Source organism: Phymastichus coffea, unplaced genomic scaffold, assembly GCF_024137745.1.
Source record: "Phymastichus coffea isolate CEN01 unplaced genomic scaffold, Cenicafe_Pcof_1.1 PCOF00012, whole genome shotgun sequence".
NCBI classification, from domain to species: Eukaryota; Metazoa; Arthropoda; class Insecta; order Hymenoptera; family Eulophidae; genus Phymastichus; species Phymastichus coffea.
This window is the reverse complement of record NW_026706823.1, coordinates 7,484,232-7,506,333: the sequence shown is the minus strand read 5'-3', so window position 1 is coordinate 7,506,333 and position 22,102 is coordinate 7,484,232. Positions and strand designations below refer to the sequence as shown.

At 38.3% G+C, this 22,102-nt stretch overlaps 1 protein-coding gene across 2 annotated transcripts in view; it reads left to right on the top strand.

Moving 5' to 3' along the window:
- Window positions 1–22,102, top strand: part of LOC131672648 (carcinine transporter) — a 1,420,696-nt gene that overhangs the window by 547,598 nt on the left and 850,996 nt on the right. For both annotated transcript variants that reach the window (XM_058950032.1, XM_058950041.1), the window contains exon 4: window positions 10,532–10,635. In XM_058950032.1, coding sequence (XP_058806015.1) covers window positions 10,532–10,635 — 104 coding nt within the window. The remainder of the gene's footprint in view (window positions 1–10,531; window positions 10,636–22,102) is intronic.

Sequence of the window (22,102 nt, the reverse complement as noted above, 5' to 3'; positions counted from 1 at the left end):
TGCTTATATCGTCGTTCAGATGCTTCCGGTACCCCTTTATCCACCAAACCGTGGCTCAAATGGGCTAGCACCTGATAACTCACAACGATTTGGAATCACTTCGATCTATTAATTATTACCGCTTTCGGCTCTTATTTACAATAAATATTACAATTTATACAAAAATAAGGTTGAGATGATTCTCTTTTTCCCCTGCAGAGTGCACACCGCTCGAAATTTCACGCTAACACCCTCTTAAATCTTTCTAAGCGCTGGCGCAATCATCTCTCTCTCTCTCCCGTGCGTCGATTACCTTCGACACACAATCTTATTTGCATAAAAGAGGTCTTAATACTCTAGCATCGCGAGTGCTATCGAATCGCGAACGTATCGATTGATCGTATCGACTACTATTGCAATATATATATATAGATATATCAATTAATTTTTCTAAAATAATTTTTTTTACACTTCTCATGATGATGATGTGGAGATGGTTTGCCAGCTCATTGTCTCGTGTCCACCATCACCACCACTATACGTGACGCAGATCGACCTGGTGACGTCTCCAGTACCAGTGATCGATTTTACGACGCCTCAACGCTCTTGATGAACTTAGTTTCACCAGAGCAACAAGAGACATCCTACCAACAAGAATAGGTATGAATATTTCTTTTTTTTTTCTAATAGGGATAGTTTCTTATAAGTTTCTTTGTTACAGGTCGACGATCACGATGACACCATACCCGTGTGCGAAGGCTGGGTGTGCGCATACTGCGGCACTGGTCACTGCAGTCGCCAGTCGCAGTGGGTGGAATCACCACCATAGCGCGGGGGCAGGCGATATTTCGACCGGATTGACCCGTAAGACACGTCGTGCGCCAGTTATTCCGATGGCGGTCGCCAACTTCCGAAAATAGCCCCGCAGGACCATCCACAATGGCGCTACTGCACGATCTCGTGGAGTATGATCATTTCTCATGAATACTTTACGAAAATTTGAAATCTTCAGCAGTTTAGCATATTTTATCAAGTTCTAGTCACTTAGTGCTCAATTAGGTAGTCTTTCCTCAAACTTTTTTTTTAAACCACTTCCCGACCACGATTTCAGATATACACAAACTCCTTTTTGTAGGATTTCAAATATAAACCCTTTAGCCATAGCGATAGTTTCCACTGTCTGATTATGTCGTTGAGATTCGGTCAATTGTTTTTGAGCTATCTTGGCATTATTATCGGTCTTTGCTATACCAGCAGAACCTACAGCAAGAGCAGCAGTTGTAATCAATCCAGAAAATAGTAGAGGATTGGTATTGTACCACCAATTTTCGCTGAAACTAGCAATATTCGAGTCATACTGACTCGACTTCTAACAACAATCATTTTTACAGCTTCTTTCGCAAGTTTTAAAGCCGAACGAATAACCGTGTTCGATCTAATAGTCAGTATTAATGTTGTTTTCAAAGCGGTGCTCACAATTGCATTCAATGTAATATTCTTTTTCTTCTTTTTCAGTCCAGCACCATTTTCTTTTCTTTCAAATTACTTTCTTATTTTTTTTATAGTAGAGCCTTGTTTCCTCTTGAGACCCACAACAAATGTATTTGTAATCTTCATAACGTTTGCTGCAACGTATGCTGCTGCTTTTTCACCCAAGTTGTTTTCCTTTACCAATACTCTATTTCAAGCCTTATTAGCCAAAGCTCTGTCTGTTTTGTTTCTTGCTGCAATGTATTTTCGATTTCGCGAGTACACAATATCATATTCCTTGCACACTGTGTCAAGAGCATTAATACCCGGATGACCATATACCAGTCGTTTCTTTAGTCGAGTTCCTGGACCACACTACTTATAACCTCCTGGCAAATGAAAATCGAATGGAAGTGAGTTGATGAATTTGTTGACAGTACTACGTCTTTGGCGTTTGCGATATTTGATCATCACTGTTTGACAATTGCTGTTTGACTGAACTCTGCGGTATATAAGCACTCTTATTTATACCTAAAGCTCAGTAGTATTTTTAGTAGATATCAAACGATTCACATGGATTTCCAGGGACAGTCGCTGAGACTTCCAGTCATCAACTTTGATGAAGTGGTGGAATAAGAGAAGCGTAAAAAGTGGCATGGAGATCTGCTACCAAATAGTATACGAGGTGTGATCAAAAAGTAAGGTGAATTTTGAAATTTAGCGGGCTATGTCCGTTCGATCTTCGACTTTTTTATTTGATTATGTCGGTACACTCGTCTAGAACATACGTTCCAAATTTCAGCTTTGTAGTATGTTTGGTTTGTTTGTGAGAGGCATCAAGGTTAGAAGTGTTTTGCGTGCTCCACGATTTGCTGCTGTCTACAAACATGGATTAAAGAGTTTGCATTAAATTTTGTGTGAAAAATGGAATCAAATGTTCCAAAACACTTGAAATGCTGAAAGTAGCATACGGTGAGTCTACTTTAAGCCAAAAAAATGTTTACAAGTGGTATAAACTCTTCCAAGAAGGCCGAGAAGACACCGACGACGAACCTCGTTCTGGATGCCCCAGCACATCAACAACTGATGAGAATGTTGAAGACGTGAAGAAAATAGTGTTGGGAAATCGTCGAATTACCATTTGAGAAATTGCTGATGATATTGGCATCTCATTTGGTTTGTGCCAATCAATTTTGACGAGAAAATTGCTCAATTTCGACCAAAAGAAACGTCGCATGAGTATCGCCCAAGAGCTACTGAATGACGTCAACGATGATTCAGATTTACTCAACAGGGTTATAACAGGTGACGAAACATGGGTATACGGTTATGACGTCGAGACTAAGACTCAATCGTCCCAGTGGAGGCATTCTGGATCACCAAGACCAAAAAAAGCACGCCAAGTTCGATCAAATGTAAAGGTTTTGCTTACAGTTTTCTTTGACTGCAGGGGCGTGGTGCATCATGAGTTCTTGCCACAGGGTAGAACAGTAAATAAGGAATATTACCTGCAAGTTATGCGCAATTTGCGCGAAGCAATCCGCCAGAAACGTCCGAATTTGTGGAAAAATAAAAATTGGCTTTTGCACCATGATAACGCCCCTGCTTACACATCGTTGCTTGTGCGCGAATTTTTGACTGAAACCAACATAGTAACGATGCCACAGATACCGTGTTCCCCAGATCTGGCCTCCTGTGACTTCTTCTTGTTCCCAAAACTGAAGAGGCCCATGAAAGGACGGCGTTTTGCCACGATTGAGGAGATAAAGACGGCATCGAAGGATGAACTAAACAAGATCACAAAAAATGATTTTTTGAAATGCTTTGAGGATTGGAAAAAGCGTTGGCACAAGTGCATTATATCCGAGGGGGATTACTTTGAAGGAGATAAAATAAAAATTGATGAATAAATAAATATTTTTTGAGAAAAATAAAAATTCACCTTAATTTTTGATCACACCTCGTACGTGCAATATTCTGTGGTGCATCGAACTGTGGTAAAAGAAACAGCTTACTCAGTCTGATCACTGATCCGAATGGTCTACGATTTGATAACATCTACGTATACTCTAAATCGCTTAATTAACCGAAATTAAAGTTATCTAATCGATTCAATGTCATTTATCTTATAGATTAATAGTAGATCTGTAAAGTGACATCTCCAGCTTTAAGTAAGCTTCCAGATGCTGATATAACCTTTTGCAGACATTGTGGCACCTGCAAGTGTGGATCTCCACCGGTGTGTGCCATGCGGAACGCGTAAAAATTATTGCCGTTGTTGCTGAAAGAGCAGGAGGAGAAAGAAGAGACAATGCAGGATCTCACTGTGAGGATGCAAATTTTTTTAAAATTGGAGGGGTAAAGTTATGGTTGAGCTTCACAGGTAGTAGCGAGCTTGGGGCTGCCATCAATACAACAAAGAAAAATGAAATTAAAATGACTTAAAATAAATTTTCTAATGACGTGCCTAAAACTAAACTGTTTGAAAATCGAATTTTTATTTCTAAATATAATTTCTGTTGTGCTCTGCTGTGCTTTGTTATGTTCTGCTAATGCTGTGTTGGTGCTGTGCTGCTGATGCTCATTCCTGGTGGTGCACGTTCCTGTTGCTTATGCTGATACTGCTGCTATGCTTATTCTCGCTGCTGATGCTGCTGCTGGTGCTCGCTTCCAGATCATGGGAGATAAAGTAAGTGTGTATATATATAAATCTATAAATTTATATATAATATCTCTTTCTTCTGTTTTAGGTGATTAGAGCCTTTTTGGAGAAGATGATGCAACCTCTTCCTTCCCTACATTAACCTCTAGGCTCAATCTTTGATCCACAGTATGCGAATCAAAAAACTGAGCCTTTATGCTACAATGTATTGGAGGCTCAGTTGTCGATTCACACACTGTGGATCCTTGGCAATATAAGGGGTGTTGCCGAGAAAAAATTGATATGCCACTACCTCATTTTGCTGCTGCTTCTCTCCCTAAATTAATAAATTTAGGTGAGTGAAGTAAGAGCTGTTTTAAAAACAGCAGTTTATGGAGAAAGTATGTATTTTATTTTTATTCGTTTAAAATTTTTTTTAATTACTAATTTATTAATTTATTTTCTTTTGTTTGCAAAAGGAACATGTACGCTACAATTTTCTCTGCACGTTGCGTTTTAAGCAACGTGTTAAAGAAGTTGGAGCGGTCTTGAGAAGAGGACATCGCACACTACAACAAAATTGCTGTAGTGCGCAGAGCTGAGCTTCTTGCCACACGCAGTAGGGAGAGTCTCTTGAAAAGGAGAAGTCGGTAGAACACGTACGTAATCACTGTTCCACCGATTTATACTTCTCTCTCCAACGATAGGAGAGATCGTTGAAGATGAAGAGCACATCTAGAAATTTCTCCCTGCTGCAACCATCATTGATCAAGTATCTCAGCAGTTGCAGCCGAAGACGAGGAGGATGAGTCGTGTGAACGACTTAAAAAGAGGTTTCCTCCCTCATCTCAGTCCTACTACGGATGAGGGAGAAAATCTCTCTTCTTGTTATACTGCTACTGCTGCTGACCTGCGGAGGAAAATGGCGCCAAACTATCATGACGGCGGTAGTAGTTTTCTTATTGTTATTTTAATTTATTTTGTTAGTCGTTTTTTATTTTGGGTTCTTTTTTGTGTTCTGTTTGTATTCTTTTTAATTTATATTTAGTTAGTTTTTCGTTTTTAATTTTTTTTTTAAAGATTTTGTATTATTTTGTTAAAGGTTTAAATGTTTAAATAAATTTTTAATTAATACCATTGTTTCTTTTTTATTCCCCCCCCCCTTTCGTTCAAAAGCTGTGGTGGTTCTGGAAAACAGAAATTGCGCTTAGTAGTTGCAAGAGGGGTCAGCCGCCGCACGCCATGGGCTGGTTTCTACTAAATTTTACTGGGTTCTTTCTCGATAAAGAAAGCCGGCGCTGACTTTTACAGACCGACGTTTGCTCTGGTTGGGGAGGATCACTCAAATAATCGGAAACTTTGATTAACTAATATTACACATGGCGATCTCATTTATTGACGCCCTTTTTATAAACGTTCGCTACAAATTTAATTCGCCGTGGCGAGTGTGCTCGCTCATCCTTTCGCGACCAGAGTTCGCGGGATTACGCGAGTGAGATCGCTCAGCGGGCGCGATAAAATTACGCTTGACAAACTGAAATCGGCAAACAAGCGAGAGCTGGCGCGAGAGAGAATAAACTGGCGTCATACTCACCGGGTGCCGACGGTCCGTCGGTAGAGAGGCGACGCCGGCGAAAGCGGAGACCCGCTGGCAACGGTGCCCTAGCGACGATGGACGCAGCTGCAGGAAGGGCCGCAACACGGCCTTTACTCCGTGGTCGATGAATGGTCGCTGCGGGGATTGGCTCTGCTTCCCAGATAGCTTCTGCTCCATGGCAGATATAGCTGTCGCACCAGCGTCAGTGGTTCCTCTGCAGCAGGAACTCTAAGCCTCGCGCTACCGCGCTCCCACTTCTTTCGCTGTTAAAAATTAGTCAAAATCGCTCTCTCTCTCTCTCTCTCTCTCTCTCTCTCTCGCTCTTCTCGCTCTCACTCGCACTCACAGCGACACTTCGCCGATCGTTGCGCTCCTCTCTCCAGATCCTGCAACGACATAAGTATGTAGTCGCTATATAACATACACTTGGTCGCTGCGTTCACGCGAGGAGAGTGCCGCACACAGGGCCAGCGAGTATCGCCATAGCCCTGTGACATAGTAAAAATTTGGAATATAGAGAGTATTTGAACGTACTACTCGAAAGCACTAACTGGTCTCATATTTCTAATTCGAAAATCGTTAAAAAATTGTGGCCTAAAGGCGCGAAAAATATTTATATACTATTTTTAGAACAAATTAAAACTCCTCAAAAAAGACATTAATTTTTAGTAGATATATATAGTAGACAAGCGAAAATTATTGTTCATTTGAAAGCATTATAATTGTAAAATGACATACCTACTTATATCATTTGGTAACTATGCTGTTTAACTAATGCATATGGTGACTGTTATGGTGATTCATGATTTTTAATTCATATTTTATCATGGCTAACATTGAAAAAAGTGAAATCTCAACAACAACAAACATTTTATGACGTAAATAAAAGCGTAAATGCTATTTCATTAGTGTTCTTTCCGTTTATTAACAACTGAAAAAAAGTACCTCTCTTTTAAAAATAATAATAATTACACTTTTGTTAAATGCGTTACTTTCGTATTATGTAACATAATTTTTTAATAGTTTTATTTCTATTGAAATCTACATTAAAATGGCACGGATGATATAAATTATTTTCACGTGTGGTGGTATTTATGCATGCTTTTTCGCTATAATCTAGTAAATTACTTTTAGTAAACTGTAAATTCTTTAACCCGAGCTTATGAGATATTATAATTTGTATGTTTCACGGTATATTACTGATGTAAATATCTCTGTTACAATCATATAATATGGAACTTGTCTAAAAGGGGCAGTGATGCTATAAATTACTTCATAATACTTTACATAAATTATGACAGTTTTGAAAGTAATGAAATCTATCTCCATGTTATAACAGAATTAGCCGTGCAAATGGGGAAAATGGTGCAAAATACCATGATGCAGAGCTAACCGCCACTCTGTTAGCTATGTATGGTTATACGTATATTCACCTTTAGATCCATTACTTCACTCCAACTTCAAGTAACTCCCAATAGTGAACTCACCTTAAGTCACTTGACTGTTGACTTTTATCGCTCATACCGTGTAAATAGGCTTATGTTTACTTTTCCCTATCCCCTAGACCAAGTCGGTTCAAATACTGGAGTTGGATTAAACATTAGTCAGAGAGCGCAAGATTATAAATCGGTGAATTAACCTAAATCCTTTTAATGAGCTAAACTATACAGTCTTTGTATGGGCAGAAAGACTTTCGCACGCGTACAGATTTATATTATAATCCGAGGAGAGAGAGAGAGAGAGAGAGAGAGAGAGAGAAAATACAACATTCAACGCAAACTAACGCTCGGCGCGGCTACCCAAAGGGTTATTCAGCACATATACTAAATACTTCATGATACTATTTTGTGTGAAAGTCTCGCGGTTAGGATAAGCGCAGCTATCGTAAGTTACGGTGACGGTGGTCAGCCGTAATCATGCGTGAATCAGCAGATAATTGGGAGCCTCGTTCCTAGGACGGTGTTGTCACTACACCTGTTACCGTGTTCTGGCTGCTGTCGATAAGTCCCTGCACTTATTACTGCTAGTGAGAAAGTAACTGGAATACTAGACACTAATGTCGTACTGTATTGGAGTAGCTCGCAATATTCTCGTTATTTTGTCCCAGAATCCTCACTCGCACTCCCAACAACACTCGTCTCACTTGCCAGCTCTATTGATACTAATCCTACTTTCCGCACGCGCCCTCTCACTCTTCAAATCGTCAGCTCCCGCGCCTCGAGTGTTGCCGAATCGCAAAAAAACGATACTTTAAATCGATTATCGTTGCAACACGATAGGTGTAACACGAATACTATATATTAATTCACCACTTTTGCAAATAAAATTAACTGATGTAAATATGTTTATAACTTATCAAAATAAGGAATTACAATCTTAAATTTTACGTTAAAATTTACAATAATTTATAACAATATTTCGTAACTTTCATTCTTGCCGGGTCTGTTGTATTTTTCTTAAAATGAGGAAATTTATTGTAAGTTCTTCGTTTTCATAGTTGAGTATATTCGTTGCTTTTTGGATTATTAATTACATGCTCTTTATTGTTTTAAGAGAAAAAAAATGTTATATGAAAAAGCTAGCGACGTTTATCAAATTAAAAAAACGTTTTTAATTACAATAAAGAAAAATAAAAAAGAAAAATATATAATAATATTGTCGCGTCATCTACGCGATTTACCACCAATTCCTTAAATAGGGAAAAGAGAGGCGCTTTCGCTCCCAACGATCAAAGGGGGCAGGAGAAAGGAGCATAGGTCAATAAATGATTAAGCGCATAAACTTTCGAAGTTTAACACAAATTTATTATTAGCATAAACCACACAAACAAACTAACTCGCAAGACTTACTACTAATGTAAACAATTAATAACTCGCACACACACACATTAACTCGCATATTACCACTAATAAATAATATCGAGAACGCACGGACTTTATCATTACTACCGATGATGAACAAGGCGCGGATCACCTAGCAATAGGATCTCCTTGATAATCCGTGTTTTAGAAGAGCCGTTGCTCGTACAAAGAACTTAGTAGCCGGCGACTAAACGCCTGACTACCGAGTACTGCCATATTTAGTCTAGCCGGAGAAACTGAGAGAGAGAGAGAGAGAGAGAGAGAGAGAGAGAGAGAGAGGATAACGAAGAGAGTGAGAGACCTTTATGTCTCTGGTTTGTCGGGTGATGCAAATCTCGCTGTAGGGCCGAGGCATGAAGGGATACCGTTGTCCTCGTGATGACTAGGCGTCTCTGCGGGATCAGCAGAGGTGGCTAAAATAGAACATAGGTGACTAAAATAAAAGTCAGTAGTTATGCACATTTTCTCTACGCGTCCAACGCTAACCACTATGTCTTGCCCAGAGTAGCGGAAATTGAGGAACAACAGACGAAGAACAAGCAAGCTGTTAGCCCCTGTCACAAAGAAAAGTACAAAAAAAGGCCTGAATACAAAATCCAATAACAAATGAGATAGTATTAAGCGGAGACGATAATTAGCTTACTCGCATTGACAAGATTAGTGGCAATCTCGTCGGTAATCCTCTCTCTTTCAGGTAGACGAACACGTAACCGAGTATTACAACTTATACGTGGGGGAGGTGGTAGGACTGCTCAGTGGAACTCCAACATGCAAAAAAGAAAGGGAGAACGAGAGAAACACGGTTATCGATCTTCACGACCCAATGACTATCTCGTAGTTTCTGCTTCTTCTGCTGCTACCACTAATGTCGCTATTGCTACCAAAGCTGCCGGTATCTCTACCGTTGCCAACCGATGCCTTTGGCACAGTTGCTGACCGTTGTCGCTTTAAACACCAAAAAAAGATCGCATCCGCGCCGTCAGTGTGAATCATTGTTAGTATCCCCACAAACTCCGGTGCCGGGATTGGATACTGACTGAGCGCTGACCAACGACAAAATACATTCCCGCTCAAAAAGATTGGCCGTATAAACTAAAAATTGTATAAAATTAAAAGTTTTGTAATTCTCGTTAGGAACGTCGTAAGAAGATCTGCAACAGGTCATTTTGAACATTTTTCTGCCATATTTCAGCCTATGCATGTTAGAATGCATGTAAATTAGTTTCTTTATCATGCTACTAGAGTTGAAGGAATTAAAAAAAATTTTTTTTCGACACATTCAATTCCACACCATTTTGTGAAAAAGTATTGAGTAATAAATCAATTCAAAGTATTTCAAAGGTACTTCCAAGACCTTTTTAATGCTGCCTGATAGAACTGTCTAGCATTTTTTTAAGTAAAGTTATTGCGATTTTTCTGAAAAAAGTCATTTTTAATACAAAGTTAAATAGCTTGGAAATTTCGATTCATAGCGAAAAATGTTACTAGGAAAAAATGTTCTATTTACGGTATCGATAACGTTGAAAAATGTTCTAGAAAATTTAATTCTAATTGCTCTGCTATGATGTAAGGCTTCGAATAGTTAATACTCCTACTTGTAATTAGACCTTCAAATGTAACTAATCTATGAGTCAGTCAACTTTATCTCTTCAAGGGCGGTGTTCTCCTTTTTTTATCAACGAAGATTATCTCTGTCTCAGCTAAAAATACCATTATAGTACTCAAATACTTCAAATAAATATTCTAGGTGTTCTAGCTATCACGTTTTTCAATAGAAATGTTATAATTAATAATAAAATACAATACATTACGTCAATCATCAATCAGTCTATCAAAGTTTTCAAATTTTTACTATATGGGTCGCATTTCTTGTAATATTTCTTATTTGTGTAATTATACATAACACATTACATAAGTATTGACTTCCTAATTCAGTATAACAAAAAATTATTTTTAATTAATTCAAGTGATTATATTTTTCAGTTCAATCTAGTATGTGAATACAAAATATATCCAACATTAGGATTAGTAGCTTTAAATGCAGGTGGCCCCATTGGAGTTTACATGTTTGGGAACTTGAATGACAGGTAACGTTATAATATTATATAGACTCTAAATTAGTCTTTTAGTTTAAAAAATTAAGAGAAGTTGGAGTGTATCAATTTTACTAGCAATTCAGTAGTCTTGAATTCTGGGAGCTTGAAGTATCATTGTCCAGATTCCGGTTGATAACTGAATTGTATGTGTGAAATGAATAATAATAATCTTATATATAAATTTTGACAATTAAGATAAATTAGATAGAAATTATGTATGTATGTTACACGGAAAAAAGAAAGGTAAAAAATTCAAGTAATATATTGTGGCCGTTAACATATTCTATCTGTAAAATGAAAAATATTCAATATTTTCTTTATATAAATTGCGAGAACGATGAATCTCCGTGCGCGTTGGGCTGAACTCTGCAAATTATTTTATAGGTTTTTATCTATTGTTTTATAGGCGTGGACTTCCACGGGTCAACTGATCGCGCTGGTTGGGATAAGGCGATATCAAGAAATTGACGAAAAGAAATTATAATAGGCGATCGCTTTATTTACGCCACATGAAAATAACACTTCAACTTAATAAATACAAAAACAGTTGGGTAAGCGCGTTCGCTCAGCCTGTTCCAAAATTCGCCGGAATACGCAAGCGAATTCGCTCAGCATGGGCGTTACTTTCGCTTAGCCTATCCGCAGTTAGATAACGAGCGAGAAGTAGCGCGACAGAGAGAAAAGTATCAAATGATCATGAGAGTGACCCACCAAGTGTTGTAGATCCATTGATGGAGAAACGACGTCGGCGGAGAGGCCCGAACTTCTTGGATGAGGAATGGCTGCGTCCTCGGTTAAAGCTGGCAGCCACAGGCGCTGGTGTTGTGGCCTTAATTAATCGTCTGGTGCAGTCGCTTCTTCCGTAAAGGTTTCCAATGAAGCGGCCGTTATTAACTTTAGCTGGCACCTCACTAATTAGGTAACCTTCCTTTCACTTAGCTGACGCCTAACTGCTTTGCCTTTTCTTGGTACCTCTTCTTGTCGTCACGTGCCGTTCCTCTCTCCACTCTTCCTTCTAAAATTCTTATCGCTACTACTCTCTCTTTCTTGCTCTTCTCGCCCTCGCCAACGGCGCCACTTCGCCGGCCGCAGCGCTCCGCTCTCCTGCAACGACATAGGCATATACTATTTGACAATGCACATGCTAGGTTGCCGCATTCTCGCGAGGAGAGTGCCGTGCACAGGGACAGCGAACATGTTGTAGCCCTTTCACAGCCCCCAACTAAGCACTACTAAGTGGGTTGCCCATCGCATCTCCGCTCTCTCGAACACAGGACCAAGCAGAACACAGTCATAAGTGAAATCGACATAATACTAATAGAAATAGAAAAAAAACAAATAACACATTTACCATAAGACTCGCCCATATTACAAATATAATAAAACAAATAAAATTCATACGAAAAAATAAAAGAAAATTCTGTGACAAGTGGACATACCTCGGTACCTTAGCTTTCTCGTGCTTCTCTGGAGCTGCGTTCCTACTTATCGCCCTGGCGGTGAGGTCGCACGCCTAATTCGCGTGCTGAATTCACTTCTGTGGTAGGTGGCCGTAACTCAACTGGCAACCAACTCGTCGTTGGCTCAAATATTGCCGTCTCGCTGCTAAAACTGCGCCTCGGTGACTGCTTCACCTCATTCCGGCCCGGTGGAGGAGCAGTGTTGCCTTGGGAGCTTCTCAATTAAGCACCTCGAAAACACTCACTTTGAGGTTGAAGACCCTACCAATCTGTCTTCCGACCCAGCGCCTTGTTCCATGCGCCCTCCAACAATCTCGCCGCAACCGCCCCTACAACCACCTCAGCGACTATCTCGACTTCAGTTCTCCCTTTAAGCAAAGAGCCGACGTCCTCACCTAGGCTCTGCGCTTCGGTCGTACATACGTCGACAATCGACGCTGCTTCCACCCCTCTGTGGCCCACTCCTACTGCTGCCAGTATTTCGACATGCTCATCAGAAATACCCGAGATCTCTTCCTACGTTACTATCTCGCATGTAATAAACCATGTAATAACCAAATCACTCTAACAGCCAACATCCGGTAAGCCATATATGCCTTCCTTCGTTTTACGCGTAAAACAAAATAAAATAAACTTACATATTCCATATTCACTCACATCATACATAACTCACGTTTCGCGGACGTACGTATCTCTTTAGCTCAGATACATATGCCATTTGCACCTATTTATTGTTATTCGTTATTAACATATATATAGTATCTCCGACGAAACTACACGTAAAACCTTATACAGATCAGTAAATCGAGAATCCAATTTGGCATTTTTACCGGCAGTCGAGCTCGATAATGTATGCGCGCGTCTTAATACCAAATCATCTACCGAAAATTTTGTATCTCATTATTTCTTATCATAGTGTTTCTTCTGGTGATTCTACACTTCCTCAGTGTGTTTTATCACTAAATTACTTGTTTAAATTCGTATGAGTACTTATCCTAATTTCTATGATCGTGGTCCTCGAAAATCGCTATTTGCTTCAGCGTTTTAATCGCTTGCTCAGCGAAATTTGCCGGTTGATGGTACGGTCGGCAGAGTACATGCTCGATTTTTTTCTCGTTCAGACTCGCTCGGAACTCGTTCCCACGGAAATTCTTACTATTGTCCGTCACAATGTATCCCGGTATTTCCCACCGATACAAGACGAGTTCTTCAAGAGCTTGCGCAAGTGCTTTCCCCGCGAGAGGCTTAAATTCTACATATTTCGTAAATAAATCCTGAAACACGACTGAGTACTGGAAACGATTCCTACTTCTCGGAAGTTTAACCACGTCTGCCGCTACTACCAACCATGGTCGCTCGACTATCCGCTTGCTCATAAGGCCCATTGGTAACTGCTGCTCAATTTTATACCGCTGGCACGAACTCCGCAACTTCATGATACATCCCATGCCATGAATATTCCCTCGCGACCCTATCATAAGTTTTATTCCTTCCAAAGTGTCCCGCTGATAGCTTTTAGTGTGCGTCTCACATCACTCGAGCTCGATGTTCCAACGGTACCATCAAACGCCAACACTGCTCGCGATTTGTCACCGGATCTAGCAATCTATCCGTCGTAAAACGATAGAGCATACCGTCTTCTACTCTTCGTTTGTTAAATTTATTCGGTCTCGTAACTACGTCTTTCATGCATTGCAAGTATTCGGGATCCATAATAGTCGCGAATGCTGCTATTTCCTCGTCATCTTCTCACGCACGCGATAACGCGTTCAACGTGTGATGTAGGTGACCCTTTCTGTATACGATCTCGAAATCATATTGTTGAAGCTCGAGAATCCATCGCGCAAGTCGACCTGTTGGCTCCGTTATATTACGCAACCAAATAAGCACTGTGTGATCTGTGAATACCACGAAATGCATTCTCTCAACGTATGGACGAAACTTTTTAATTCCCAATAAACTAAATTACAAAGTTATTGAGAGTGACACCCAAACTCCAACTAAATAATCATATAAAATTGATTATGACAACGTTTCGCTGGTTTGTCTTCAAGCCTCCTTAGGTCTTTTATTAAATTGTCAATTGATACAAAAATATACATGAGGACAACTCAAATAAACAAATATTAAAAATTAACAGAAAAACAAAATCAACATACCAGCGCAACATTTAGAAATTCAAATTTACAAAATTCATATTATCATTGCTAATAGTCCAAACTAGTAAAAAAAACAAAAGCCATCTAATGTTTGTGATTACAACAAAGAAAAAGGGTGAAGAATTTTTCTAACACGAAAATTCTACAAAGAGTAATTAATGTTGTATCTATGGGAGAAAATTTTAATGTTAAAGTATCTTTATCAAAATTAGATATGTTAACACAATTAAGAATTTTGAAATTAATTTAAAAAATCATGATATACCGTTTCATGATGTTCGTCACATTTTAATTAAAAATATGCAAAAGACGATAAAACTAGTGTTAACCAAACAAGAAAAACAGTTCTCAAAAGATTTAAAGTACACAAAATAGTTTTGCAAAAATCTAATCCAAATATATTTTTCACACGTGCAGACAAAAATATTATCACAGTATGCCTTAATAAAGATGATTATATTGCAAAAATGAATAGGTTACTTCAAGACTTCAATACATATAAAATTACTAAAAAAATCCAATACAACCGTTCCAAACAAAAGTTTATAAAATTTTGCGGAAATTTCATGACAATGATTATTTGGATAAAAAATATAATAATGAATATCTCACTCAATCAAACAAAATCATCGCAAAGGTTTATGCACTACCTAAAATTCACAAAGAAGGAATTCCCCTTAGACCGATAATTTATACTATTAATAATCCTACAAATTTCTTATCAAGAGTGTTGAATAGTGAACTGAAGAAGTGTATTTGGAGGCCTCATTCGCATATCAGCAGTAGTTTACAATTAATAGATAAAATATACAAAATAGATAAATTAATAGTGACCAAGCAGTCAACGCACTAACGCCATCGGCCGGCACGCCATTTATGTACTTAACGCGTTTCGGGCTTTTCTTTTTCTTTTCAATTTTTGATTGGCTTGTCGCCGTGACGCATGATCTTTGGCGGTACATTCATTAATCCAAAGATCGTGTAATTACACTCGAACAACCCCATTCCCAGGACCGCAAATGCTGTATACTTCATACTCTTCTCATTTAACGGTACTTGCAGGTATGTCTTTTTTAAGTCGATGTTAGAAATATAACGTGCAGTATACATGCATATAACATGCAATCGATCAAGGACTGAATCGTTACTCGGCATCGGATATGAGTCTGTTTTCGTCACCCTGTTCATCGGTCTCAAATTTATATATATTCGATTCGTACCGTCTTGCTTCTTTACTATTACCGGTGCGCTACTTCAATCACTTGCCGATTTCTGAAGTAGCCAAGGAAGTTTTTACTGGATACGCGCCTTGCAAAGCAATCTCGTGCTTTATTAAATGTGTACGCGCAGAGGACTTTTTGGGTACCACATGCCACAGAAGGTGTTCTATGGCCTCGCGTTACGACGGTCACAGCTCGGAAATACCAGCGACTTCAGCTGTAACGCGAGCACGCATGAACTCAGGTTTGCTTGGGAACTCAACCTGTTCGCACTTCAATTCCGCGAACCAGTGTTACGGGCCATTCTTTATATATTATCGCCTTTCTACGTGATCCGTGCCATTACTGAACTCATCGATAAAATCATTCCGATTATCATACCGCATTACAAGGCGCATATACAACTCACGCTGCGATTACTCGTGTTACTCCTTCAATCTCGACCTTAAATCGAAGTTTCCCAATAAACCTAGCCTTTGCGCCCGAAAATCCGAACAGCGATACATCGTACACACAGACGCGAGAAACCCTCATCGGTCCCCGATGATTCATCTTATTCTTTACTCAGTAGCCTAGCTGCTAAATCATCGCGCTCGGCTCGTACCCCGAGCCATCTGACGCTCTCAAAATCGACTCTGCCGGTGTTGCTCTGACTGCTACCTGGCCAATCAGCATCATGAACTCCCGAGACGAGATGACGGATCGCGACGATGTTTCGTCTACACCGCCAAGGTCGTTAGTTTCCGTACTGCTGTAGCGACTTCGCGATCTGAGTTTGTTTCGAGATCTGGCGCGCACGCGCTGCATCCTCCTCTCAACTACTCGACAGCTGCGTGGTTTCCGCAGTTTATTCCGAATTCTTGTTCGACCTGTCTACCCCTCACGTTTCCCTCGCGTTCTCATTAATTCACCTATCAATCCACGCTTGGGCACCGGATTGCCTCGGGTGTGTCCTCGATTTTTATATGTTCTCTGCTGATCCAGCTTCTCCCCTGACTCATGCGTGCACTCTATCTGCTCGCACGCGGGAATCACTTCACGCAGTTTTAACCATTATTAGTTGAATCCGATCCAGTCGAACTCTTTTCTCGAACTCTCCCCGACTTCATGATTGTTTTCAAAATATTCTGGGCTTGTAAAAGAAATTTTGCAGTATTCTTGAATATTCTATTACTTTTTGAACTATATAATATTGAGGTTATGTGCCAAAAACATAGTAAAAATGCCGAAAAATCGGTTTTTTCAAATTTTGAGCAAGTTCTGGTTCCGATGCCGCTATTCAAAAGAACGGGATAATATACATAAAATGAACCTGTTCGATGCTCTGGTGAAAAGCGTGATTATGTATGGAGCAGAAATCTGGGGATGGAAGAGATATGAGGAAATAGAGAGACTACAACTAAAATACATAAAGTGGGTATTAGGATTAGATAGAAACACGCCAAGTTATCTAATACGATGGGAAACAGGAAGACAAGAAATGGAAGAAACAGCATTAGAAAGAGCAATGAAGTATGAAAACAAAATAAGAGAAGAAAGAGATGGCTCAATAAAAAAAGATGCATGGAGGGAATTAAAGAAAAGGGAAAGAAATGAAAAAGATAAAAAGGGTAAGAAGGAGGAGAGAGAGGAAAGGCTGGAAAAAAGTAAAATATACAGAGAGAGAAGAGGGAGATGAAATGAGGGAAGAGTTTTGGGAAGAAATAAGAGATGAGCTGAAGAAAAAAGATGAAAAAGAATTAGAAGAAAAGCTAGAAAAATCAAGATACATAAACGAGTGGAAAGAGCTGAAAGAAGAAATGAAAAGGTATAGGTTAAAGGAAATTCAAGGAGAGGGAAGAATAAAAGGCCTGCAAATAAGGGAAAGGTTTAGGTTAGGTAATGAAACGAGAGGAAGCAGGTATTGGGAAAAAGAAGAAAATAAGAGATGCAGAATGTGTATGAAAGAGGAAGAAAATTGGAAGCACTTGGTAGAAAAATGTGAAAAAAGCAGAAAGGAAGGGGAAGAATGGGAAAAAATAATAATAGGAAGCAAAGAAAAGATAGCTTGGATGATGGAGATAAAATGGAAAAGAAGAAGAAACGAAGAGAAGAAAGAAAAAGAAAAGCAAGAAGACAAAGCTGCAAGACCCTAAGGAGAGACGGAAACAGAAGACAGAGAAGCAAGACTCGCAGACACAACTACACACACATACATACACACACATACACACAAAACACGAACATACGCGCAAACATAAACATACACATGAACACACACACACAAGACACAAGTAACAGCAACTACACAAGCGAGAGGAAGCAGGTATTGGAGGATGGAGCAAAATGGAAAAGAAGAAGAATCGAAGAAGAGAAAGAAAAAGGTAAACTAGAAGACAAAGCATAAGATACTAAGGAAAAATAAGTGAGGTTGAGGAAAGGAAAGGCAGAGGGAGCAATAGGAAACAAGAAAAAGGTGTCAAAGCCTTAATAAGGAGAAAGATAGATGAAATGATTAGCAAGAAGGAGAGCAAAAGCAAAGGAAAAGCGGAAAAGGCAGATCTTGGAGAGAGAAAGAGGAAGAGAAGATTAATCAGAAGTAAAATGAGAAGAAAAGAGGAACAGACAGGCGCAGAAGACAGAGACACAAGAGTTGCAGACACAACTACAAATGCACATATTTATACAACACACACACACACACACGCACGCGCGCACTCACACGCACACAAACCAAACACATACATAATCAACTACACAAACTGGATACGAGACACAAATAGCAATATAAGAAATGTAAACAAAATGTTACATATAAGTTGTAAATAAATAAACTAACAAATATACATAAAAAAGTAATATTTAAAAGTTAGTCAAGTATATTATTCATAATTAAAAAATTCATCGACAAATTCAAAAATTGTTTCTGACTTCGTTTTCAATCCAAAAAATCTGAAAATTATTAGGCTCTTTTTGTACAATTGTATACACCATCATAAATTTTTTCAGATTATTTTGAGCAAACAGTGAAGCAAAAAAAATAATTTTCGAAAAAACACGTTTTTTATCATTTACAACAGTAGTCGATTTGATCAATCGATATGTACGTCTAAGAGAAAAAGGCGGCGCGCGAGAGTTCAATTTTTCAGTTAAGCCTCAGCTGTTCATTAGAGTACTGCCAAAGTTTTCCACTGTGTTTTGCTGTTTGCCCATCAAAAGTTTTTCTGGTTTTTTCGATTAGTGCGAGTGATAGTATCGGAAGCAGCAATCATAGCAGCAGCGAAAAACAGCATTAAGCGTAGCTACAGCCTATTTGGTAGCGAGGATAACCGGCGCAGCCTTTCCAGGGAGGAATTCGTTGGCCAACAAGAATTTTGTTAAACAATTACGGCTGATCATCGTAATTGCACCGCAGGGTAAGTGCACCTCTCTTTTTCTGGGCGACAAAATACTTACGATAGTATTTTGTCTATCGCGACCGTTTATGTGTTAGCGCCGGTCGTTAGTTTTCGCGATAGAATTATTGAAAATTTGTAAATCCTATTCGCGTGTACAAATCTTTCGACCCAACGAAGACTGTAGTTTTTTGTGTGATAACGATCTTAATTTTATTTAGCACATTACGTTATTTCGTTCCCTTTTAGTTTAGCAGATCCGTCACCGGTTATTTTTTAAACTGATTTCATCTAGGGAATAGTTGGAGTAAATATTAGGCCACTCACACCTAAGATAGATCGAGTGTCACAAGTCAGGTGACTTAAGATGAGTTCAACTCTGTTGGAAAAAGAGACATCGGAACGAAAGTATCAAACGTAAAGGCGAATACACGTATACTCATACGTGTTTAATGGAGCGGCGGTTAGCTTTGCATCGTGGATGTTTGTTCTTTAATAAACCCTATTTGTACCGGCTAATCCACCCTGTTACATATTATAGGGTCTTATTACCACCTAGGAGGTTTAAAATTTGGTTGAAGAAGTTTTCAAGTATGTCTTTTCGAACGACTGACTCCAAATAAAAATACAGGCATGGGCAATTTTAACATCTTTATTTTGCTATAGCCAACTTTGAGCTTTTTTTATAAACTTACGAGAGAGAGAAGAGAGATATTTGAGCTTATTTCAGCTTATTTATTTTGATATTGACCAAATTTGAGCTTCTTTCATTAAAATTGACCTAATTTGAGCTTTTTTGTGCCTTTTTATAAAATAACAATATTATAGCTTTTTTATGCTTAGGAATTTTTATTAAAAAACAGCTGAAAAAGAGATTTTTTGGAACTTCTTATTATTCGGGATTAATTATTCAGGATTCAGGATTAATTATTTATAACTTGTTCCTCCCAGCATTAGCCACACGATGTTATTTCTATTAATTAATTAACCCTCATGGCGTGGACGTACTGGTAAGGTTAATTTTTTAGGGTCATATTTTTTTAGCGCATACATTAATGGAAGTTTTTTTACAGGGCTCTCCGAATGACGGAATATTTCGAAACCACTCTTCAGCGCTTGCATTGAGTCGAATGTGTTTTATTCTTTGTCAATGCTCGCATTACAACAAATGCTGCTGCCAATATGTATATATATATGTATTTTTTAAACAGTACATATGATAAATATTTTTGGTCGCGGCTGCCGAATGACGAAAATTTTTAAAACCACTCTTCAGCGCTTGTATTTCACATTCTTTTTTGAAACTCGTTTCATATACTTTCCAGTTTTATTTCATTTTAGAGTTTTTCTTTTTACGCAATATTTTTCGTGTACATTGTATTAACAGATTTTTAAATAAGCTTCAACTTTGTCAAATGATTGCCTTGCGATTTGTTAATTGTTATTGCAAAACCTAACCTTGTTGGAAATTGTCTTCTACGCATATTAAAAGATATATCTTCATTTAATGGTGACAAACTTATACGAGGTATAAAAACTAATTTTCCAACGTTGTTAACACTTATTATTCTGCTTGAATAAGATATCCAAGTAATTTTGTTATTTTTAATCTTGTTCAGTTACAGAGACCTCCATTTAACTTCAAAATTCTTAGTAATATAATGACAGCTCCAACTTTTAATAATATATTATGTGGTGGTAATCTATTCGGTGTTAATGAATTGAGAAGTTCTGTTGGTAACATAATATCCAAATTTTCGCCATTATCATCTTCTGCAGTATCTATACTTAGATATCCATATGAGTCTCCTTTTAATATATCTAGAATATCACTGTTGAGTTGTATTACTTCGTCATTTTCAGGTGCTAGACTTACTATACGCTGTCGTGTAGTTTAACATGTTGCTTTTTCATTTCTTTTCCAAAAATCTCTTGAACAATGTTATTCTCTCTTGCAAATAAATCATCAGGAATCTTTAATAATTCATTATCTTCTTCATATATATTATTATATTTTTCTTCACCGACAGCCAAGAGCCATTTCTTAAAATCTTCATCGTTATCGGTTATTTTTTTCATATTTCACTCCATTTAATAAAGTTTTTAATTATATTAGTACGACTTCCATGTCTAACAACTGATAATATTTGACGAAAATCGCCAGATTCAATTCATTTGCCTCCAAACGGACCATTGGGTTATTGATAACTTTTGACGATACTTTTTGCGATAATTGTAAATTATACTAGTGGGTAAACTAGAGAGGCCTTAACTCAGAGGGTTATCAGCTCACTGAGCTGAGATGTCCTCCCAGAGCTGATGCCCGTGTATCTTCAGCTCGGCACTATCAACTCAACTCTACCCCCCCCCCTCCATTACTAAGCTGATACCCGTGCGTTCTATGCACTTCCCCCTCCCCTACTGAGCTGATGTGCTCTTGATACCCGTGCGTTCTGTTACACGCTTCGATTTTATTATGTGTGTGTTAAATTTTGAGACGTAAAACAAAGCAAATGTTATCGGAAAAAAACGGGCGAACAGATCAGGGGATCGAACGCACGTCCTATAAATCCGCAGGCTGATGCTTTACCGCTAAAGCCACTGCCACTTGTACCCCGGATAGTTCTTATCGTGTATATATTATTAATTTATTATTATGGTGATACTAATAACCCTCCCCTAAATAATTTTATTATAATTTGTGCGTGTGTGTGTATATGTGTGTCTCATTTACCGAAGATGGTTTAATAGAAAATAAGTTCAAATACCTGTAAAGACAAAGATGAAAAAAATGCAACACAAAATTCTGCTTACTTTCTTTTATTTGTAGCTTTTATGGTTGTAAGCTACTATAAATAGCATGGTATAAGAATTATCGAATCATTCATCAACCAGTATTTCAATAAAATGGATCGCTAATCTAATGTAAAGTACTCCCGTCTTCCATTGGAAGACCCGGACGAAAAGAAGAACAAAGAATCATCGACATGGAAACATAGTATTTCCAAATTTTCGAGCAATACTGATAAATTTCCTGGACAAAAAAGCTATAAACAGTTCAATAAGGAAAAGAAGGACTAACAATCGTATGTACATATGTCATCATTTTACACCACCTCAACCACAATAAATAAACATTTATTTTTTCATCTAAATTCTATGTTGTATAAATTTTGTTGTTGATTAAAAATACAAAATTTATTATTAAAAGATTAACTGCTGCTACTGCTGCTGCTTCTGCTGTC